This window comes from Tasmannia lanceolata, unplaced genomic scaffold, assembly GCF_043159265.1.
Source record: "Tasmannia lanceolata isolate RefF3 unplaced genomic scaffold, GAP_Taslan_0.1 ptg000006l, whole genome shotgun sequence".
NCBI classification, from domain to species: Eukaryota; Viridiplantae; Streptophyta; class Magnoliopsida; order Canellales; family Winteraceae; genus Tasmannia; species Tasmannia lanceolata.
This window is the reverse complement of record NW_027518683.1, coordinates 28,396,286-28,421,791: the sequence shown is the minus strand read 5'-3', so window position 1 is coordinate 28,421,791 and position 25,506 is coordinate 28,396,286. Positions and strand designations below refer to the sequence as shown.

Below are 25,506 nucleotides of genomic sequence, written 5' to 3'. Positions count from 1 at the left end.
CACAAATTGTTCTCAAATTCTAAAACAAACATGATCATACTTTTCCATTAAGGCCATGTTTGTATTGCAAGAAAAATATTTTTGATGGAAAATAACATCAAGGAGGAGCTCGATAAGAAGCACGAACGCATATGGGTTTGCAGGATCGGCCACAATATTGGTCTCTGTTTCCCTTTTTGTTTTACTTTTAGTTTGAATTATTTATGTGGATTGATGGGTTTTTATACATATTTGCGGCACTGTTTTTTTTTTGAATGATGATCTAGGCACTTTTCTTCCTTTCAGTGTTTGTAGATCATTGGCCGTAATTTTTTATCCATTTCACGTTGATACTTTCACCCGTGTGATTTAGAAAAGTCACTGTCTTTTAGTGAATAAACACCAGGGGAGAAGTTAGAAATTGCAATCCTAGTCTCTATAGTACTGTTTCTATACTTTTATGTGGATTTAGTGGTGGAAGGAGAAAATGAGGGGAGAGGGAGGAAAAAGTGGGCGTTTGAGAGAGAGAGAGAGAGAGAGAGAGTTGCTGGTTTTGGGGAGAAAATTGGAATAACAATAGTTATTTGTTTGCAAATTTATTGTTGGATATATATGAAGAGGAAAGTGAAGCTAGACACTCGTGTAGCTAACTTAGCTACACCGCCGGCTTAAAATACAGTGGGCCCACATTGTTTGGGTGATCCAAACCATTCATTTGATAGGCCATCACATTGATAGGGTGTGCCCCAAAAATCAGCTCCATAGGATCATCCCAACCCTTCAAACTGTGGAGGCAAAAATGGACAGATTTGTGAAGGTTTTTACATGTCCATTTTTGCCTCCACAAATCATAGGGTTGGGATGATCCTATGGAGCTGATTTTTTGGGCACACCCTCTCTATGTGAGGGCCCATCAAATGAATGGTTTGCATCACGCAAACAATGTGGGCCCCACTGTATTTTAAGCCGGCGGTGTAGCTAAGTTAGCTATACGAGTATGTAGCTACACTTTTCTCTTCATATATATCCAACAATAAATTTGCAAACAAATAACGGTTGTTATTCCAATTTTCTCCCTAAAACCAGCAACTCTCTCTCTCTCTCTCTCTCTCTCTCTCTCTCTCTCTCTCAAACGCCCCCTTTTTCCTCCCTCTCCCCTCATTTTCTCCTTCCACCACTAGATCCAACCATATCCACTAAATCCACTTAGAAGTATACAAACAGTACTATAGAGACTAGGATTGCAATTTCTAACTTCTCCCCTGCTGTTTATTCACTAAAAGACAGTGACTTTTCTCTATGTGTTCGTCCTTTTAAGTAGTCTACAGGGCTCCGACTCCTAGAGCCATGATAGGAGGTGAACGAGAGTAAGAACGATCTATGTACCTTCTATCTTATGGTGAAATGGACATGTGCTGAGAGAGTAACAAAAGCCATAATAAAGCTTCAGTAAATCCATCTCAAACCTTTTTCCCTTGCCTTTTTCCCTTGATTTTATAAAGTACTTTCCTTTCTCTATGTCATAAATATTTTTTTTGTAGCTGTATGTTCTTTTCCATTAAAAATTCCTTTTTTGTTTTATGTAATTTTACAACTACAAGTGGGGAAAGTAGTCCTCTAACCATCTGCTTCTCTATGTGGTAAGTTTGAATGAATTAAATTGATTCCATTTTATTGCACTATCTTATGTAGTGATCTTTTTACTTATGGTTCTTATTGCCTTCCTCCTTAACTTTGTTTTATGTGGGCGTTGCAGCTATCAGTCATATGATTTGTGGTGATCTCAGGAAATATTATGATAAAAATTTATTTTTATTGCTCATTGCATTGATCCACCCATTTGATGTTTATTAATTTTGTTTATTTTCTGCTTCCATTGAACTTGAAGGATTATATGCCTGGGATACATCATAGTTTTTGTTGGGTTTGGGTTCAAGAATTATCTTTTTTTCCTATTCTTTACATATTGTAATTTTTGTCCTATTAATTAGTTCCTAGAGAAACTGATTGAGGGGAGACAGTTACAGGCAATCATTCCGACCAAAAAAAGAGTACTGCCACTGGCCATTGTAGAGTCAATATGTGAATTAGACAAGCAACCCGTGGAAATTTTCAGTGTATACACTATACACCAGGTCTTTCTTCTGTTTATGTTTTTTTCTTCTTTCTTTATTTTTCAATAGATTTTGGAATTTGCAGATGCTTGGACTCAAAATCAATTATCCAAAAATAGAACGAACGTGGCCTTAAAGGAGGTTGGATGTCTTTGCCTCACACCTCTGTTAGGATTTTTCAAAATCCATAAAGCAATATTTCTGAAAAGTTGCAATCTTTAGTGAACAGTCATGATTCTATACCTAAGCATTGCAATCTTTGGTGAATAGTCAAGATTTTATACCAACAATCACATTTGTTCTGAAATGGTGCATCTATTCGAATGAACAGGCGCATCTGTTATGAAATGGTGCATCTATTCAAATGAACAGACACATCTGTTCTGAAATAATGCATTGATTCTAATAGACATGTCTATTCATTGATGATCTTTCGGAAAAGACATGTCTGTAGAAAGTGAACAGACACATCTGTTCTATAAAGATGCATTGATTCGAATAAAAAGACAATAGACATGTCTATTCATTGATGATGTTTAGAAAAGGCATGTCTATAGAAAGTGACTATTAGTTGGTTATAAATATGTGGGCTAAGATTCAATTCAAATAACTTCTTCAGATTCGTTCTCTCTTCTCTATTACTTCTGTAGTTTTGCTTCAATTACAAAATTGTAATTTTGTAACTGAAACAGATTAATTTCTGGGCCTAAATTATCTTAGGAGGCAGATTTGTTGATTACCCTTTGCAGATTTATAAAGGGCAAATTCTGTTTTAAGGAGAGAACGAATTATATTCGATTTAGGCATTAATTTTCTTCATTCAATATTTACAACAATCTTAAGACATAACTTGACAATGGAGGAGATTAATGCAAAGTCGTCAATCCAAAATTAGATTGGCAACTAGATAAGTTTGATGGAACCTTTTTCAAGCATTGGAAAGGAAAATTATTCTTTTTCCTTACTGGTGTGAAGTTAGCGTATGTACTGGCAGAAAATAAACCGGAAGAGAAGGCAGAAGAGACATCTGATGAAACTGCAAGAAGGCTCAATTGGAGTGAAGATGATTTCATGTGCAAAGGGCACATTTTGAATGCACTGTGAAACATTCTCTATGATGTATATGTTGCAAAAGTTCGCTGATGGAACGGCAAGGCAACTTTGGGAGGATCTAGACAACAAATACAAGTCTGAAGATGCTGGCTACAAAAAGTTCCAAGTAAGCCAATTATTTGAGTATAAAATGGTAAATAATAAGTCTGTTATGGCCCAAGTTCATGAACTACAGTTCATTATGAATCAATTAATATCTGAGTGCCGTAACTTAGATGAAACTTTTCAAGTATCCACTATTATTTCTAAGTTACTTATGACTTGGAAAGATTGTCGTAAGGAATTGAAACAAAAGAGAGATGCAATGACTATGCAAGAGCTTATAGAATATCTTCAAATTGAAGAAAATTATCGCAATTTGGATAATCTAAAATTGGAAGGAAATAACCAAAAGGCTCTTGTTATAGAAAATGCATCTCAACCTAAAGGTCACAAGAGGAAAAAAAATGGTTCAACAAATTCTTCATCCAAAAAATTCAAGAGTGATAAAGCTTGCTGGAAATGTGGGAAAAATGGACATTTCAAGAAACAATGTCGAGTTTATCTCAAGGAAAAGGAAGCAAAGAATCAAGCAAACTTGGTGCAAAATGAAGACATTGTTGCGGTCATTTCGGAAGTGAATATGATCAATGATGATGTGGACTGGTGGGTAGATTCTGGAGCAACTAAACATGTTGCAAGGAACAAGAATTTGCTTGAGACTTATGAACCTGTTAAAGATGACTACAATCTATGCATGGGAAATTCTTCACTTGCAAGGTAGTAGGCAAAGGCAAAGTGGTTCTCAAGCTCACATCCGGAAATGCTTTGACTTTGAATGATGTTCATCATGTTCCTTTGATAACAAAGAATTTGATTTCTGTTAGTCTTTTAAGCAAACATGGACTAACATGGACTTAAAGTCTTGTTTGAGTCTGGTTGTATGATCTTGTCTAAAGGTGGCCTTTATGTTGGTCAAGGATATATATCCAATAGTATGTACAAGTTAAACACAATGAATAAATGCACATCTTCTGTTTATATCGTGTCTTCAATTAATTTATGGCATTCTATATTAGGACATGTGAATTATCAAAGTGTGAAATGCATGCGTAAATTAAATTTATTGCCTACTGTGGACCCCGATCTGAGGATGATGAGGAAACGAGTCCCTACATCCTCTAGATCTCTACATGAAAGAGAGCTCTACCAAGGAACTCTCAAAACAGATGCCACCCTCATAGCATAGCACGAGTGGCGATATAAATGAGATACCTCTCGATTCGGGAGCAAGTCCAAATTCGAGACGTATCTAAATAAACTCAGAGTCGCCATCCATGGATAGGCCATGAAACTCAAAAACAAATCCTCTGTGCAATGGATAACCAGAAATATATATGTGTCCGTGCCTGATTACGAATGGAGAAGGTCCGAAGAGCACCCCCAATTCGTCTGAGTGCAAGCACTTGGTCTCTTATGCCATTTATTATTAACTTTGAAGAGTTTTTGGTAAAAATCATACGAAATGGGAACAAATATCCCCGAGAAAATGTCTACCTAAACATGCATGACCCAAGGATATTAAGAACATACAAAATGAATAAAAGAAATGTCACCTAAGCATCACTAAGTTATAAGTGTCATGCCTAATTGGTGTCTAAGTTCTGATGAGCAAACACATGCATGCTATAGCTAAAAGTATAAGGTCTGCACAAGATATAGCAATATGATAAGCTATAAAGATAAATGAGCTACAGATAAGGATATGATCGAAGTAAGCAAGCAGGTAAATGCTACAGCTAAATATGTGATCAAGACAAGTAAGCAAGTAAATGCTACAACTAAGCAAGTGAGTGAGCAAAGAAATGATCATACACTATCATATTCCTATGCAAGAAAAAATCATAATCAATATACAAACGTAAATCCTGAAGTACTAACAATAAATCCTAAGACTCTAATGCCTAAACCCGAGCTTTTAGATGATTTGATGTTCATCCAAAGAAGCCTACGGATCCCCGCCTCCACAAGAGTCAGAGTCATGTAGTTCTTCGCACCTATTCTAAACTATGATGCCTAAAACATCTAGACCTCTATCCTAGACTCAATCTAAAAGACCGGACTAGTTATTAAAGCTTCTTATGCGATTATTTAAATTTCAATGGATTGTGGATTTTAGGACACCCTATATGCCCTGACTAAATGCAGGTTAGCCCTAAGCTAATGCAGGTGGTTCCTATAACCTATGTGTAACTAGGCTGTGTTTCCTAAGAAAAATAAATGGCGGACTAACGCATCCTATTCTAGTCATCAGTCGGCAATGCGGATCGCCAACTGACCGGACGGAGGCGTAACAAACTCCTAACTCTAACACAAACACAAACCAAACACACAACAATCAAATAACACATCAAGGAGAGACTCCTAACTCGAAAACTCTCTATCTAGGACAAACTCCTAACTCCAGAGGAAGATCTTTTGAAAACTGGGTTTTAAAGTTGTTTGAATGATTTTTGAAAGATTTACAAAGTCTATTTACAAAGTTTGGCTGGACTTGGGATAAATATCTCAAGCTGCACTACGTACCTCGTGAAAGAGGATCAAGCCAACGTAGTTCGGAACGAACTCTCCTACTTACCACAACACTTTTCAAATGATTTAATGCTTTTGATGTTTTCAAATATTTTTTGAATTTTAAGATATTTCAATGTTTTGGGATTTTTTAAATGTTTTAACTTGTTTTTTTGAATTTTAAATTTCAATTGTTTTTGGGTTTTAAAATGTTTTAGATGTTTTCTGGATTTTTAATTATTTTCACCCTTTTGATCAAAGACCTAAGGGAATATACAAAGCAAAACCCTAGGGCCAAACCCTAGGGCTAACATGGGAAACCCCTAAGCCGGGTAAGCTAATGTTAAAGACAAGGAAAAACCATCTATAAGATTTTAAGATTTCAAACAAACAAAGATCTAATAAGACTGTGCTAGTCTCTAATAAAGAAGAGCGACGACAACACTAAGGAGAAACTCTTAACTGATAACATTAAGAAGATGCACAAACTAGTCAAAGACTATCTAATAATACCACCTAAAGGAAGAGTGAGGCAAAGACTGTCCAATAACACCACTAAAAGGTCAAACGAGTCAAAGACTCTCTAATAATACTACTAAAAGGACAAATGAGTCAAAGACTCTCTAATAAAACCGCTAAAAGGACAAATGAGTCAAAGACTCTCTAATAATACCACCAAAAGGGGAATTGAGTCAAAGACCTGCTTTAGAAAAAGGGGAACTCTAACATGGGCTGGGTAAGCCTCCTAAAAGAAACTCTCTCTAAATGAGACAAGACTTGTCTCCAAATAGGGGCTCCATAAATGAGGCAAGGCACGCCTCCTATGAGCTAGCTCTCTACACAAAACCAAGGTTGACTCCCCTAAAGGGAGAGGCTGTAAGCAACGAGGCTTGTCCCCAGAGGGGAGCTACCTAGCGAGACAAAGCGTGTCTCCTAATGTAACTCGCTAATGAGTCCACGATGGTCTCCTAAATGGGGGTTTAAGTGATTCTTTCATTGCCCTTGCAATGAAGAAGGAACGGATAAAAAGGCGCCTAAAAGATTAGTAAAGTCTACTATACAAAGGAGGGGAGCTCTACTTGGACTGAGCAAGTCCCCTAAGGATGGGCTTGGGCTAACGCCTTCATCGCCTCGTCTTACAAAGACAAGAGAATCTAATACTTGAAAGGATATCTAAAAGACTTAGAAAGTCTCCCAAATAAAAGAGGGGGACGCTACTAGGACTACACAAGTCCCCTAAGGATGGAAAGAAACAATAAAAGAGATACCAGCAGGCTGCAAATGCCATACACTCTTTACCATAGGACAATATTAACATCAACACCTAAGACGATACTAATATGAAAGAGACTTTGTGAATAATACTTTAGGCAAACAATTCAACCATTCCCTCTAAACTATTTCAATAGAATATGACAAGTAGACTAGTAAGACCCAGACTTATTTCATTCCAATACCGCAAATAGCTAATGTCCCCAAGTTAAAATGGAAAATGAAACAAAATATAACCATAATTCATATCACTTGTCTCATTCTAAGTCAAAACAGTTAACTTTAACAAATAAAAATATAGACAAGTGCATTGTATTTACCATGTACATCGCACACAAAATATTAACTCATCATCATGACTTTTAGCAAAACAAAAACATGCCAATGTCGCATTACAAGTAGTTCAAGTATTCTGCATAACATAAGACATGCCGATCATATAGTCCAATCAACTTAAAAAAAACATAAGCTTTATGCTTCTATCAAAACCACCCAATACTAGTGTAAATTAAGCAGAATATATGTGAGTTCTATAACATAAAATGTGTACAGGCAGCATAGCATAACTGGACCGATATAATCATGTAGGGCAGCAGCTATGTCTCCCTCTACTCATCAAGCTCATAAGTGGGGATGTAACAACAAGGTGCAATGCATGCCTTATAATGATATAACTTCCACTAATGACCATTTTCATAATCTGTCAGACATAGTAAGGAGGCAAAGACAATCATGAAGCATACACAAATAGATGTGGATAACTTCTTTACATCCCAAACAATATAGCAACTATATTAAAGCACATGCAGACATTTTCAAATAAAGATGTTACAAAAGTGATGTTGCTCGAAATATACTTCCCTGATAGTGAAATTTAGACAAAAAGATAATGCTGGAATGCTTCATTTACAAGTACTTGTACTAATCTTTGTACCACGAATGAACTCTAAGCTACATGAATCCTACTGGAAACCCGAGATATACATAATTTAGTGTAAAAAAGATGGGTTGAATAGGGAGCATGAACCATGGACTGCACTTTGTGCTAACAGGAGCTAGATCATAGGTAAAACAGTGCAAAACAAGAACTAAATTGATGTAAAACGAGGCTGCACTACAATGTAACATAGGGGCTGAACTGTGCCTGCCAAACAGGGTTGAAATATGCCTAACAGGGGCTGAACTGTGCCTGCCAAACAGGGCTGAATTATGGGTAAAAACAGAGTAATGATCATGGGCTGAACTGGGATGAAATGGGGCCTGACTTATGGGGTGATAACCAGGCTGAAACAATGGAAAGAATTGTGTTACACAGTGGGGCTGAAGCATGGACAGAATTGTGCTAAACATTGGGGTTGAAGCATGGAAAACATCATTGAACTAGAAGGAGATAGTGTGGTTTTATAACAAGGAAATCATCTATCCTAAAGGAATTTTCAAACGAACACAATATAACCTCATAAGCATCATCCATTTCATGCACATATTCTCACACATATACGCTCAAAGATACATGTATTCACACACAGCCACATGCATATTCACAAGCTTGCATTTCCCATACACAATCACATATGCACACACGCACACACCCCTGCTACTGCTTTGTTTTCTTATAAAATGAAAGTGAAAACATAATGACAAATTAACTAGATGACCTGCGATGACATTTCACAGTTAAAAACTCTCATCCACACCACCTAATCATGGAGCTAAAATTGTTCCGCACAAATTGACTGAAGAAGAAATGAGATATACACATTACCACATTGTTATTCTAGTAGTACCTTTTATGTAACACTAAGAAAAACAGTTCATGTCTAATGGCATATACCCCTATATGTATGTAATTACAACCTCTCACATAACCCCCATAGTCATATCAGTTACACCATCAGAAAAAAGGAAGCAGCCCATATCTTTTAAAATCCTCATATCAAGGCTCATAAATCTGGATAAAGCATGGCAGAGCCAATATCAACACTATTATGCTTGATCAATCATATTCAGCCCATCTTACTTCTCTTAACAAATCATGAGTATTCCCAAAAGAGCTTGGAAAAATTATCTAAAACGGTAAAGACAAATGCAAATTCTCGCAATTAACAAACATGGCAAATGCAAATATTTATAACCTCAAGTTCCCTCTACAATTTTTCAGATTCTAGTTCCCTTTCTCTTTTCTTTTTTTATAAAAGAAAATGAGAAAGAGAAAACCCCTTTCAACTGAACTAATGTTTTCCAATCACATACTGAGAGAAGATCACTCAGAGCAAATGAAATTATGCAGTATAACATCTAATGAGATTAAATCATGTACATTCCTACCATACAATTTCCAAATTTACTCTTATCCTAAAAATTAAGATGTGATGACATTGAATCCAAACCAAAGATTATCTATTCATCCTCAGACAAATGCAGAAAAGAAATCAGCAGATCACGCAGGATTATCAAAGTCTTACACAATGCCATGACTATAAAGCATCAATTGAATGTTCAGAAAGAGCTTTTCTCTAGATTACTTAAGCTCTCGCACTGATTCTAAACCAAACATAGCTACATCTCACCAAATGCTTCATCAAATGCAAAATAACCATAGAGCACAGGAGAATTAGCACAAACTCAAAGAAATTTCAATCACACAGTATTGAGTAGATCTCTAGAAGAAAATAACTACATACCATGGAAATTATAAAAACCAGTAGAGTTTGAATGCCATTACCCTCTTCTTTTAGAGGATTGAACCAAGATCTACTTGCAATTTCCAAGAGGCGATGATATTAGCTTGAAATGATACAAAATTGCTCAGATCTCCCTTATTCGGCGCACAGAACAGGGTAATAATTGCCGGAGGGTTTGGGTGATAATGCTCGGATTTGGGCTAAAAACACTCAGATTTGAAAGGAAAAATGTGACCGGAATAGCAGAAATGGCCGCAACTTTCAAATTGGGGTGATGGTGCTCAAGCCTTCTTCTTCCCTTCAAACTTCTGAAACCTTCTTCTTCCTCTATCAGCTCACCCTACTAGGTTCTAGATCTAGGACATAAATCCGATATTAGGAAGGGTTTGTAGAGAGAATAACAATGACATTTTAGAGGTGGTAGCTGAGGGGAATATGGTCGAATTTAATGGGGAAATGGGAATGGGGTTTGGCCGGAGATGGTGGTATGGCTGAGATGAGATGGGTTTTAGGTGAATGGAGGTGGGTTTATGGTCGGAACTGGAGGAGGGTTTAGATGAGGTTTGATGGGGTGATGAGTGATGGAACCGGAGGAAGTGGGTTTGCAGAGAAGTGGTCGGAGTTAGTGGTGGTGGGTGGGAGAATGGTGGTCGGCCAGAGAGATGAGGGTTTTAATAGTTGGGTATATCTAAGGTTCGGATTGGGGTAAAAAAAAATTCGAAGATGATGGTGGTGTTAATTGGGGATAATGGAGGAGGAGATGGGTTTGGTGGATAATGGAGGAGGGACGGCCAAATTCTGGCCAAAAATGGAGCCGGAGAAGAAGATGGCGGTGGTAATGGTGGGTGTGAGGAGAGGATATGAAAAAATTGGGGATCTTAAGAAGCAAAGGAGGAAGAAATGGTGGTGGTGATCAGTCGGAAAATGGCCGGAATCAATGGCCACCTTCTTCTCCTTCAATCTTCTTCTCTCTCTGCTCTCTGCTCTCTGATTTTTCTTGCAAAAATGAGGCCCCCCTTGTTTTCTCAACGAAAATGGGTTTTAAGGGAAAATTGTGTTTCCGACCCCCCCTTTCTTTACAGGGACAACCGCCTCTAGCGCATTTATAACTACCTTTTTACAGCCAAGGGGGTGGCTCGGGTGAGAAAATAAAAATAATATATTCAACCCCTTTTGTTCAATGGGCAGCCCCCATGGGGTATTTGTCACTACCATTTCCAAAAACAATGGTGGTCCTGGGTAATAGCAAAGGGGGGAAATATTATGGAAAATATCTCTTTAGAAGTTGATCTCAACCCTCCAAATCCCCTTTATGTTCAATGGTGAGGATTGATGGCTTTTTAACCACCTAGGAAGGAAGCTTCCTAATATTCCCTCCCAACTAATCCAAGCCTTAAACCACCACTAATCTAGATTAGGCTCTAATCATTACTTGGAAAGGAAGAAAGGAATCTTCCTTATTTACGAGACTGCGCTGCTCCCGGATGATGCACCCCCTGATTATGTAACACATTAATCTGCACGCCTGCATATCTTCCTGGACAGCCCACTGTAGTAAACTTGAACTGGCTTTCCAGATTCAAGCGCACCCCCTTTTCTGGCTAAATCGCCACCCTTATTTCTACACTATACTACACTACAAACTTCATCCGTTTACTAGGTAAATTGCGACGGATTCGGACGAAATTTTAAGGGGACCTAAATGAGACCCTAACCTATTGTAGGAACAAATTGGGGACGCTAAAATACTAGTTTGATAGGGTTTCTATCCTAACAACGCTTTATTAGGGTTCGGTCAAAATGGGGTGTCTACACCTACTTTAGATTGTTCTGATATAGAAAAGTGTCCTATATGCATTCAATCGAAAATTGCTAAGAAAGCATTTAAAAGTGTGACTAGAACTTCATAATTGTTAGATTTTGTGCATTCTGATATATGTGAATTAGAGGGTCACTTGACTATGGGGTAAACGATATTTTATTACTTTTATAGATGATTGCTCAAAATATACACATGTTTATTTGCTTAGGACTAAAGATAAGGCTTTAGAAAAATTTAAAGTCTATAAGGCAGAAATTGAAAATCAATTGGATCGTAAGATTAAAATTTTTAGATCTGATAGAGGTGGAGAATACATCTCCTTTAATGATTTCTGTGAAACTTATGGAATAATACATCAAACTACAGCCCCAAATAGTCCTCAGCAAAATAATGTGGCAGAAAGAAAAATAGGACTTTAGTAGAAAGGGTTAATTCTATGCTTAATACTTCTGGATTGCCCAAGAATTTATGAGGTGAAGCTTTAATGACGGCATGTTATATACTTAATCGTATACCTCATAAAAAGATAAAAATGTCTCCATATGAAGTTTTGAAAAAGAGACAGCCTTCCCTTGATCATTTCAAAGTATGGGGATGTAGAGCATTAGTTAGGTTCACTGATTCAAAACAATCAAAACTTGATAATAAGGCAATTGAATGTGTCTTCATTGGCTAGGCTCAAAATAGCAAAGCATATAGAATTTTTACCATGGAATCTACGAATTCTGTTAGTCAAAATATAATTATGAAATCAAGAGATGCAGAATTTTTTGAGAATTCATTCTCAAAATTAAGGGAAACAGAACATTCAAGTGATGAAGGTAAAAATGAACTTGAACATCAACCCTTAATTGAACCGCATCCTCGTCTCATAATGGATGAAGACATTGAACCAAGGAGAAGTAAACGAGCTAGAAAAGAAAAAGACTTTGGTCCATATTTTCATATGTATCTTGTTGAAGGAAAAAGAGGAAATAGTTCTTTTAGTAAGATATATAATGTTGAGCAAGAATCTATAAATAGTAATGATAGAGATCCATTAGCTTTTCGAGAAGCTATTACATCTTGAGATTCTGCTTTTTGGCAAGAAGCAATTAATGATGAAATCGATTCTATTATGACAAACAAAACTTGGATTTTGGTGGATTTACCTCCTGGTAGTAAACCGATTGATTGTAAATGGATTTTCAAACGAAAGCGTAAAGCCGACGGATCCGTTGTAAAGTACAAAGTAAGGCTTGTAGCCAAAGGTATTAGACAAAAACAAGAAATTGATTATTTTGACACATATGCACCGGTTGCTAGAATTAATAGTATTAGAGTTATGCTTGCATTAGCATCCATCTATAAGCTAAAGATACATCAAATGGATGTTAAAACAGCTTTTCTAAATGGTTATTTAGAAGGGAAAGTTTATATGGAACAACCAGAGGGGTTTGTTATGGAAGGCCAAGAAAAGAAAGTTTGTAAACTTGTAAGATTTTTATATGGCCTTAAACAAGCTCCTAAACAATGGCACGAAAGATTTGATCAAGTAGTTGTTTCCAATGGTTTTAGAATAAATGAATCTGACAAGTGTGTTTATTCTAAATTTAGTAAAGGGGATGGTGCTATAATTTGTTTATATGTTAATGATATGTTAATTTTTGGTACTAATGAAAATATAATATCTGAGACTAAAATTTTCCTATCATCAAAGTTTGATATGAAGGATATGGGGGAAGCTAATGTAATATTGGGTATCAAAATTACTAGAACTTCTGATTTAATTTCTTTAACTCAAAGTCTTTATATAGAGAAATTGTTAAAGAAATTCAATCATGAAGATTGTAAAGTAGTTTCAACTCCCTCTGATTCTTCTATCAAGTTATCACCAAACAAAGGGCCTCCAATTAAACAAATGGAATATACAAGTGTAATAGGTAGCTTAATGTATGCTATGCATTGTACAAGACCAGATATTGCATTTGTAGTTGGACTTTTGAGTAGGTATACTCATAATCCAAGTGAAATTCATTGGAATGCAGTATCTAGAGTACTTAAGTACTTAAAAGGCACAATGAATTACTCACTTTGTTAAGGTAATTATCCCGCAGTTTTGGAAGGTTATACAGATGCTAATTGGGTAACAGATTCTGACTCAACTAAGTCCACAAGTCGATGAATATTCACTTTGGGAGGAGGTGCTGTTTCTTGGGGATCAAAGAAACAAACTTTAATAACTCATTCTACAATGGAATCTGAGTTTGTTGCTCTAGCAACGGCAATCAAAGAAGCTGAATGGCTTAGAGATTTATTATTGAAAATTCCATTATGGTCTAAGCCTATGGCTCTATATCAATATTTTGTGATAATGAAGGAGCATTGTTACGTGCTAACAATAAAGTTTATAATGGGAAGTCTAGACATATTAGTTTGAGACATAGCTACGTGAGGGAATAACTAAACCATGGGGTTGTCACGATAAGCTATGTAAAGTCAAAAGAAAATTTGGTTGATCCCTTAACAAAAGGCCTAGGCAGGGATATTATATGGAAGACTTCAAGAGAGATGGGTTTAAAGCTTATAAAATAGGTGACTTTCAAGTGGAACCCAACTATACACTAGAGTAATATCTAGTCTACTAGTTCAATGGGAAACACTTGAAATTAACCAGTTATGTACTAACAAGTATGGAGATTTTATCTTCATAGCCATCTCAAAGTATAGTGCATGCTTGTATGGAAAGAACAAGAGGGTAAGATAATCCTTTTAATGAATCTAGGTTATAGATGTGGGTCATACAAGCACATCTTTATAGATTCACCTATATAAGTGAAGGAAGTGAGGCCGCTTCTGCGAGGTTATGCTTTCCTCTAAGTCACTTATGAAAACACAAGGCCATAAATGTGTTGGGTTTCTTGAAACTATAGGAAGATATATTATATGTCTAATAGACCAGGTTGTTGTATTAAAGAATACTTAGTTTAAAGCTTCGGCTACTCTGGATTCTGACTTCTTGGAAAATAGACTACGTAGAGGTTTGAAGTCGAAATACACCTTTACTTAATTATAATATATAAAATTATAGAGAAGGATTGTGAAAAATGGGGGGGAATTGTTAGGATTTTTCAAAATCCATAAAGCAATATTTCTGAAAAGTTACAATCTTTAGTGAACAGTCATGATTCTATACTTAGCACTGCAATCTTTGGTGAATAGTCATGATTTTATGCCAACAATCACATTTGTTCTGATATGGTTCATCTATTCGAATGAACAGGCACATCTGTTATGAAATGGTGCATCTATTCAAATGAACAGATACATCTGTTCTGAAATAATGCATTGATTTTAATAGACATGTCTATTCAGTGATGATCTTTCAGAAAAGACAAGTCTGTAGAAAGTGAACAGACGCATCTGTTCTATAAAGATGCATTGATTCGAATAAAAAGAAAATAGACATGTCTATTCATTGATGATGTTTAGAAAATACATTTCTATAGAAAGTGGCTATTGGTTGGTTATAAATATGTGGGCTAGGATTCAATTCAAATAACTTCTTCAGATTCGTTCTCTCTTCTCTATTACTTTTGTAGTTTTCTTTCTCTCTTCTCTATTACTTTTGTAGTTTTGCTTCAATTATAAAACTGCAATTTTGTAACTGAAACAAATTAATTTCTGGGCCTAAATTATCTTGGGAGGCAGATTTGCTGATTACCTTTTGCAGATTTATAAGGGGCAAATTCTGTCTTAAGGAGAGAAGAAATTACGTTCGATTTAGGTATTAATTTTGTTCATTCAATATTTACAACAGCCTCCTCTTCCTCTTTGCGAAGCCTGAATTTGGTCATTGTGTTTCATTGGATTTTCCATGCTAGGACTGGATTTCATTGTCTTATTTGATGCTGGAAGACTTTTGGGTCTTAGAGTTAGTTGTCTTTTGATGAAATGATATTGCTTTCTTTAAGCTATGTATAGCATCAATTGTTATGTTACATATTCAGTGAGGCTAATCGGAATTAGCGTTGATGATAGATTGCAAAGATGGATGGCCCATAAAATGTATGCTTAAATTTCTTTGTATATTTAGTTTAATTTTTAGTCGATTGTTGAGCCTGAGATTTGGGAGTTTCCTCTTATGAATTGCTATAAAAAAACATAAGTTCCATGTATTTGATGTAAGGCTATTTGATCCAACAAGCCAGTAGAATGTAGTATATGTTAGACCGAAAATCGGTAACAGGTACAGCAGTGAAAGTAAGAGCTGAGCTGGATGACCAGAGGAGCTGAGTCCTGAGGGACTGGAGTGAAGGGACCGAGTCCTGCACAAAGGCAAGCGAGGTCAGAAGACCAACCCGGGTGTTACTCCGGACAGGCCCTTCGACACTCAAGTCAGTTTATGAGCAGAAGTGCAGAGCTAGTTTAAGAGTTTTGGGTGGAGAGGAAGTTTTGCATTACCCATGGTTTGAGCTTTGAATTCCCTTTTATAGAGGGAAACTCGATGACGTGGGATGACCTACTCCAGGACAGGTGTGGGCCTGTGATAGGCTTGAGTTCACCTATTCCAGGACAGGTGGTGGCCTGCTCTAGGCTGGAGTTCACCTACTCCAGGACAGGTGGTGGCCTGTGATAGGCTGGAGTTCACCTACTCCAGGACAGGTGGTGGCCTGTGGTAGGTTTGAGTTCACCTACTCCAGGACAGGTGGTGGCCTGCGATAGGCCGGAGTTCACCTACTCCAGAACAGGTGGTGGCCTGCTATAGGCTGGAGTTCACCTACTCTAGGATAGGTGGTGGCCTTGTACAGGCTGGAGTTCACCTACTCCAGGACAGGTGGTGGCCTGTGATAGGCTGGTGTTTTTACACCCCATCAGTTGCCCCCAGTTCTCCAAGTCATTGTAGTGACTTGGGGAAGTCTAGTGACTTACATTCTTGAATTTGCTGGAAATGAGTCCGGAAATTTGTCAGTACGGCCTGGAGTGAGTCCGGAAATGAGTCCGGAAATTTGTCAGTCCGGCTTGGAGTGAGTCCGGAAATTTGCTGGAAGTGAGTCCGGAAATGAGTCCGGAAATTTGTCAATCCGGCCTGGAGTGAGTCCGGAAATTTGTCAGTCCGGCTTGGGCCGGACTGATTTTTGTCGCCTAGCGAGACGCATCATATCCAGTCCGGCTTGGGCAGGACTGGCTTTTGTCGTTTAGCGAACGCGTCATATCCAGTCCGGCTTGGGCCGAACTGACTTTTATCTTTTTGCGAGACGCGTCATATCCAGTCCGGCTTGGGCCGGACTGACTTTTGTCATTTAGCGAACGCGTCATATCCTGTCCGGCTTGGGCCGGACTGATTTTTGGCATTTAGCAAACACGTCATATCCTGTCCGGCTTGGGCCGGACTGACTTTTGTCTTTTTGCGAGATGCGTCATATCCAGTCCGGCTTGGGCCGGACTGACTTTTGGTGTTTAGCGAACGCGTCATATCCTGTCCGGGCTTGGGCCGGACTGACTTTTGGCGTTTAGCGAATGCGTCATATCCAGTCCGGCTTGGGCCGGACTGACTTTTGTCTTTTTGCGAGACGCGTCATATCCAGTCCGGCTTGGGCCGGACTAACTTTTAGCGTTTAGCGAACGCGTCATATCCTGTCCGGCTTGGGCCAGACTGACTTTTGTCTTTTTGCGAGACGCGTCATATCCAGTCCGGCCCAACCCGGACTGACTTTTGGCGTTTAGCGAACACGTCATATCCTGTCCGGCTTAGGCCGGACTGACTTTTGGCGTTTAGCGAAGGCGTCATATCCAGTCCGGCTTGGGCCGAACTGACTTTTGTCTTTTTGCGAGACGCGTCATATCCAGTCCGGCTTGGGCCGGACTGACTTTTGGCGTTTAGCGAACGCGTCATATCCTGTTCGGCTTGGGCCGGACTAACTTTTGTGATGGACGCGACCACTATTTTCTGTCCGGAGACCCTTAGCTTCTTAGAGATACGCGTGTGTTCGCCCACGCCTTCGCCTCGAAGTGTGTGTCCGTCATACACGTGGCACCATTCAAGCGCCCTCGAAGCCTGCGCCCTGCATTAAATGCACACCGCCTTGGGCAAAGCTTAAAATGAGGTTTTTACCTTTCATTTTTCACTTTTCACTTTTTACTTCTCCTCTTCTTCTTCTTCTCTCTGGTCTGCCAGTTCGGCTTGCGTAGTGCGTGGTTGGAGTCGTGCGTGGATTAGGAGCTTTCTACTCTGCCCGGTATTCTTCTCAGCCTTTCTCTTTTCTGCTTCATGTCTCATAGTAGTTCAAGTTCTGAGTCCGGTTCGGAGTCCTCCTCCAGTAGCTTAGAGTCTAGTCCGGTTCGGAGTCTAGTAATGGCAAGTCCAGACGTTAGAGTAGAGGTTGTAGATAGCGACGACGGGGTGAATCAGGACGAGGTGATATTGGATCTGAACGTCACCCCACTCTCAACGAGTAGTCTCCGAGCAGAAGGGAGTGTTGGTAGTGACGTTGCTGAGGTGTCCACAACATTTCTTCTTGGTCGGGCCGTTGAAGTCGTAGCTAGGGCCCGGATGGAAGCTAACCCTAAATACAACATGCGGGCTCTTGTCGAGGAGAACCACCTTGATGGGTCCATGATGAGGGATATTAGAGACAGATACTGTGTGCCCCCGAGGTTTGGGCTGAGGGCGGCGACAGAGGGAGATAGGGCTTGCAACGAAAGTTTGAACGTCTGTATCTATGATGAGTCGTTGAGGGCTGGACTCAGGTTCCCCTTGCACCCGTTCTTCATCGCGGTGCTTCGATATTACGGACTGGCCCCAGCTCAGGTTGCTCCGAACTCGTGGAGGTTGCTGATTGGGTTCATGTACCTCGTTCATGGTAATCTAGAAAAAGACGTATCTGTACCGTTATTCCGTGCTTGTGCACACCTGAAGAGGCATAAGGAGGGGGGCTGGATTTACATTAGCCAACGCTCCGAGTTGAAAATAATCAATGGCATTCCTTCTTCAATACACTCGTGGAAGAATAGGCTCTTCTACGTCGAAGACAGGGAATCCAGCGAGCCCTGGCCGGTTCCTCTAATATGGAATGTCCCGGACACAACTGCGCTGAGTGGCAAGCCATTTCTTGAGGGCGAAGATATGAAGACGTTTGCCCTAATGCGAGAGGAGGTGGAACGAGGGGGCCTCATTCACTGTGCGGACTTTTCTGGGGAAGAGGTTCTGGTTGAGCTTGGTCTCAGTACCGCGACTCCGGCACGTATGTGGCTAGCCTTGTTCTAAACTCCCTGGTTGTTTTTTCTTTTCGCTTCTGACTGTTCTGTTTATGTTCACTTGCAGAGATGAAGCAACAATCAACAGTCGAGAGAATAAGACAAGAGGCTTTTCCAAGGGCTCAGCAGGGGGCTCAGCAAGTGGCCCAGCAGAGCCAAAAAAGGAAAGCAGCCGAGATGGCGAGTCCGGCTCCCACCCAAGACACTGTACCTCCCCCGCCTCCCAAAGGTAGAACTACGGTGAAACCGGTTGGTGCCTTTGGTCAAGGAACTGGCTCTTCAAAATTTGGTGGCACATCCGCTGGAGCTGGAGCCCGTCCTCCCTCAGCGAGAGTGGGAGACAATGTTTTGCGGCCCAACTGGGTCGTTCAGAAAAATGATACTGGCCTTGGCGAGAGCCGAGTAGCTGCTGAGATCCAGAGCAAGTGTATCCTCAGCAAAGACAAACAGCAGGTTCTCCACGAACCGCCAGCTACGGCCAAAGAGGCCGTATTTTCTTCACTTTATCAGGTAAGATGGCCAACGAGTATGCTCACTTTCTATCCGTCCTTTGCTTCGCTTTCCTGTATTAACACTTGCTTGTCTGTGTCTGTAGATTGGAGTGTACTTCAATGATCTTCAGGGGAAGAGTAAGAAGTTCTCCAAGGCAAATTACGAAGTCAGAAGCGGAGAATGGAAAGCTGGCGAAGGAGGCTCAGGAGCTTCAAACGAATATCGAACGGGCGGAGGAGGAGAAGAAACTGCTTAGGGAGGAGCTGGCCCTTCAGAAGCAGAAAGCAGCCGAAACCCTTAACGCCCAGAGGGAGAGAGCCAAGGAGAGACAGATAACGGCCGTTACGGAGGCTGTCGTAGAGGCCGTCGCGGAGGCCATACAGAAGAGGGAGGACGAACTTTTCAGTTTGTCCAGTGAGGCCTACAAGATTGGATACTTTGACTGTCTCGAGCAGATCAAAGCGTCCAATCCGACCATGACCTTGACCAGCCTGAATCCCCCTGAAGCACCGACGCTTGTCGACGAGGAGCCGGTCACCACCGCTGCCGTAGTGGTCCCGGAGGTGGAATTACAATGGGGTGGCAGCCACGAGGCCTCTTGAGCCGTCTTATCTGATTCTTTTTGTAATGGTCCTTCGAGGCCCCACTTTTGTAACAGCCTTTTGAGGCCAAATCTTTTGTAATGGTCCTTCAAGGCCCTACTCTTTGATGAATAGAAATTATATTTTGGTGTCTACCTGTTCTTTCGTCGGCCTTTGATAAATACCATTCGAGATAAACTTATCTGGCGAGTTCTCGAGTTTTAATGAACTGGGATTCCAAGCGACAGGTACCCAAGTTTTAGCGAACTGGGTTTCCAGATATAAGTACCCAATTTTTAGAGAACTGGGTTTCCAAGCGGCTTTGGTTTCTGCTATCCGGGCTGGTTCTGGACCAGGAGTGAGCTCCCGGCCTTTGCGGAGACCAGCCGTGGCGAACCAAGCAGCGAGTACCATAGTTTTATTAAACTGGGTTTCCAGATATGAGTAGCCGAGTTTTAGAGAACTGGGTTTCCAGATATAAGTACCAGAGTTTTAGCGAACTGGATTTCCAAGCGGCTTTGCCTTCTGCTATCCGGGCTGGTTCCGGAGCAGGAGTGAGCTCCCGGCCTTTGCGGAGATGAGCCGTGGCGAACTAAGCAGCGAGTACCCTAGTTTTAGTGAACTGGGTTTCCAAATAATAAGTACCCAAGTTTTAGAGAACTGGGTTTCCAGACATAAGTACCCGAGTTTTTAGAGAACTGGGTTTCCAAGCGGCTTTGGTTTCTGCTATTCGGGCTAGTTCTGGACCAGGAGTGAGCTCCCGGCCTTTGCGGAGACGAGCCGTGGCGAACCAAGCAGCGAGTACCCTAGTTTAAGTGAACTGGGTTTCCAAATAATAAGTACCCAAGTTTTAGAGAACTGGGTTTTCAGATATAAGTACCCGAGTTTTTTAGAGAACTGGGTTTCCAGGAGGCGTGGAGATCTGCAAAAGAGTTTTCATATTATTCATATCTAACATGTATTTACATTTACAAAATCACCTTTCACGCCCGACGTTTTGGCTACTGATAGTATTTCCTGAGATTCTTGGAGTTCCATGCGTGGGGTAATAGGTGCTCCTCCAGTGTCTCCAACTTATAGCTTCCTGGGCGAATAACTTCTTTCACTCGATACGGCCCCTCCCAGGTCGGGGAGATTTTTTCGACTTTCGTTGGTTGGGAGACGGCAGCTTTCCTCAGGACTAAATCTCCTGTTCGGGATTCTCGGGGACGTATCTTTGAATTATGGTAGTTGGAGACTTTCTGCTTGTAGGCGGCAGCCCTGATTCGAGACTCTTCCCGGGCTTCCTCCAGCAAGTCGAGTTTCGCACGGAGCCCATCATCATTGAGTTGCTCACTGAAGGTGCTGACTCTAGGAGAAGGGGCGCCCACATCGACGGGTATTACCGCCTCCGTCCCAAAGGACAAGTTGAATGGTGATTCTCCCGTTGATGTGCGCGGGGTGGTTCGATATGCCCACAGGACATGATAAAGCTCATCTGCCCATCGGCCAGCCTTATCATCCAACCTCTTTTTAATCCCCTGAAGAAGGATTCTATTTGTCACTTCTGTTTGTCCATTCGTCTGAGGGTGCGCCACTGAAGTAAATCGCTGCTCAATCTTCAAGTCGGAGCAGAACTTCCGGAAATTCTTGTAGTCGAACTGTCTCCCGTTGTCTGTTATCAAAACGCGGGGAATCCCAAATCTGCAAATTACTGATTTCCAGAAGAAGTTCTGCACGTTTTGCTCTGTGATCTGGGCTAGAGGTTCAGCCTCCACCCACTTGGTGAAGTAGTCGATCGCAACTACTACAAACACGCGTCTTCCGGAGGCCGGTGGAAATGGGCCCAGGATGTCCATCCCCCATACTGCGAAGGGGAGTGGGCTGATTATCGGGGCCATGGCCACGGCAGGCTGGTGGATGGTGGGAGAGAATTTTTGACATCTCTCGCACCTTCTAACCAGACTCAGTGCATCTTGTCTTAAGGTAGGCCAGTACAGGCCTCTGAGCAGCACTTTGATTGCCAGGGCCTTGTGTGGGACACGATCCCGCGAGAGGGGTGGGGCGCGAGCCGCCATGCACTCTCTTGGTCTCTAATACCCACGCGATTGGCGTGTGCTTCTTAGTGTTGATTTAGATTCGTCTTTTATGTGAACTTGGGATCACTAAGGCAATCCGAATTCCACATAAAAGAGACTGACAGAGTCGCCACCTAGATATGGGATCTAGGACCCGTAATTAACCAGAAATCTAGACTCGCTACCTGGTAACAAGAATGGAAGGTATGGGGATTTATCCACCACATGCACCATTCCTGCCCGATAATCGGTCTTCGATTCCAAAAGCTAACTCTTTTAAATTTATTTTAAATGGCTCATTCAACTCTATGTTAATATGTTATCTACGGGACATGCATCCTATGATTTAATTTCAATGTGAATCCTAAATGTGTATTTTGATTTCTTGATTTGTCTGGATTCAATCTAAGTGCAAGTTCTCCTAAGATTCTAATCTCATAGAAGATCCTAAGTGATTTAATTAAAAATTTACAATAAAATTAAAATACAAAACACCACAATTTGTTGTGGTGCCGACTCGCGGTTGGTATGCCATCTGACATCCAAGCTGCCTACGTACCCAAGCCTCACTGGGATCAGAGTCAACGTAGTTCGGTGCACCTAAGCTAAGCTACTTATGCCTAACTCAACTAGGACATCGACTTAAACGGATTTGACTGTTTCAACAGTTTTAAAAGTAGTTATTTAATTCAAGTTGAGGATTTTATTATCTTAGGATTTCATCTAAGATGCTGTATGATTCTTATCTAAATGCAAGTTGTTCCTTAGACTAATGCAGGTTTGCCTACATCCTAGTTTACTAGGCTTGTCTTAAGGAAAGATTGGGTGACTAGTGTAACTAGACCTATGGTACGGTTGCTATTCATAGCAAGCGTCCGTGATGAGGCTGGACTCCTAACTCTAGGACTCCCTAAAACCTAGGACACGGCACGACACCAGTGTTCCTAAATTGGGCTCTAATGGTTCTTAGATTGGAAACCATAATCCAATGGTTCCGAAAGACACAAGATAAATCGATTTAAGTTCTCGAGGTTAATGAGTTTCAGATTTCGAAGATTTTCAGTTTCTAGACATTTAAGGATTACCAATGGTTCTAGGGTTCACCAATTTCGGCCTTGAATGGCATCCAAAGGAGGGAATCGTGCGCTCTTTCCTTGTGCAATTTAATACTTAGGTTATAGCATCTTATTGCCTGGCAGAATCTCAGGATTTCCGTGGACAATAACCTCGGAGCCAACAACATGCTATAACTTAAATATTCAAATTGTCAAAGATCAAGTTGCAATTGGGATACGATTATGGATGCACTGGCCATTTTTCCAGGAAAATCTAAAGATCCTAAAATTTCTGTTTTAATGGATTAAGGAGTGAACATGTGACAGAATTTTAAAGTTCTTTAGGAATTTTTATATGATTTTCAATTAATTTCGAATTTTCCATGGATTTTATCAATTTTAAGCATATGAGCGGTTTTACAAGTGAAATTGTTGCAAATAAATTCGAAATGATTCGAAATTTCTACAGCAGCAAGATGAAAATGTATGTAGCTTACAGGATGAGTTTTGCATATTTTTACATTAAATTCACATTTAATCTTGATTAATCCATTAAATGTCCAGATTGCACAATTAACACATAAACTAGTAGAAATACAACTCTAAATTCTATGACATTTCTACAGAAATACTATATGAATCAAAATAGCATGCAGTGATATTTTCATGAATTTTAGAAATTATTTACTACCAATTTCGGATTTTACAATTTCCAGACCAGATTATAAATTAACACTACATCCCATATTAAAACAGATCCAAATAACACGAAACTTTTACAGTAACAAGTAATATGGAAGATAAGACTACTGTAAAAATTTTATGAATTTTAATGATGATCTGATGTTAGTAAAAATTCTCCTAAAATCTGATAAGTTTCAAAGAAAATATTAAATAATATACCAAATAAACTCCAAAAATCTTTATAAATTCATGGTAAAATGAATCAGTAACATATTATTTTCCCACGAAATTTCATTAATTTTAGAATCTGTTTGGTATATAATTTAATTTTTCTTCGTCAAAAGATGTTTTTTGAAGAGTTTTCCATTTTTAAAACACAATTTGCGGAAAAAAATCAGAAAAATTCGGAAAAATACAGAAATATTTTGAGAACAATGCACCTACCTGTGGTGAAGATCTCCGCCCAATCCAAAAAAATATAAAAAATCCTGCCGCCGCCGATCCGCTCCGCCGTCTTTCGCTTTCTCTGGAGTGTTTAGAGGGAGTGATTGAGGGAGTGAAGAGATAATGGAAGAAGAATATTAGGGAGAGGGATGGAAGAATATATTGAGGAAAGGGATTGGAGGGAGTGATTAGAAGAGATAATGGAAGAGAAAGAGATAATGGAAGATAAATTTCTCTTTTTTTTTTTATGGATGGGAAGGAAGATATATATAGGGAGAGAAAGAGAGAGAGAGAGATATGTTGGTGGAGAGCTCATCATGTTGTCCCTCTTAGTGGAGAATCCATCATTATTGTTCTTAGTGGAGGGCCCATCATGTTTCTTAGTGGAGAATCCATCATTATTGTTCTTAGTGGAGGGCCCATCATGTTTCTTAGTGGAGAATCCATCATTATTGTTCTTAGTGGAGGGCCCATCATGTTGTCTTAGTGGAGAGCTACCATCATTGCTCTTCATAAGAGGCCTCACAAGAGGCCCCATTGAGGCCCCACAACGCGGGCCCCACAACGCGGGCCCCACAACGTGGGCCCCACAATGTGGGCCCCCGGTTGATTCAATTTTAAACAAATGTTCAATGCGGGCCCACCAAACGGGTACAAATTCTCCCTTGCTCGGATTCTCACGAATAACCCTTCTCCGCACTTTAGCGGAAAAAATCAGAACAATGCAGAAATGACCAGAAAGATTTGAGAAAGCGTAAGGGACGAACACCGGAATAGAAAACATTGAAAAATTGACAGCGAAACCCTAATTTCTTTTTTAATCAAAGCAAAGCAAAATGGGGTGTCTACAGATGCCCCTCTTTGGTAGAGATGACGTAGTCATCGAATACCAAAGTCAAAATGACAGAACCATTTTGCGTAGCTTTAATCGACAAAAGACTCTACGGAACCTAGACGCAAGCATTTACTACCTAATGTAAAACCCAAAACGAAGTCCTAGAATTGGAATGTAGTAAAAAAAATCCCGCTGCGGTGCCGCTCGACATCACATTTATATGATGTTCAAAGAGAAAAGACCATTTTTGAATGGACTCAGAATGAAATACCATATTTTTACGGCTTCCAAGGAAATGAGACATCACATTTGTATGATGCTCAAAGAGAGTAAGAGACCATAGTTGTATGGACCTGAAGAGAATGGAATACCGTATTTTTACGGAGTTCCAAAGAAATGAGGTATCATATTTGTATGATGCTCAAAGAGAATAAGAGAACGTAGTTGTATGGACTCGAAGAGAATGGAACACCGTATTTTTTACGGAGTTCCAAGGAAATGAGGTATCATATTTGTATGATGCTCAAAGAGAATAAGAGAACATTTTTGAATGGACTCAGAAGAGAATGGAATACCGTATTTTTACGG

The 25,506-nt window shown here is 40.0% G+C and overlaps 1 protein-coding gene across 1 annotated transcript; it reads left to right on the top strand.

Moving 5' to 3' along the window:
* The first annotated feature begins 3,210 nt into the window (after nucleotides 1-3,210).
* On the top strand, nucleotides 3,211-3,969 carry LOC143878903 (uncharacterized). The gene has a single exon (XM_077381118.1). It carries the CDS (start codon nucleotides 3,211-3,213, stop codon nucleotides 3,967-3,969), a length of 759 nt encoding a protein of 252 aa, XP_077237233.1.
* Nucleotides 3,970-25,506: the final 21,537 nt, after the last annotated feature.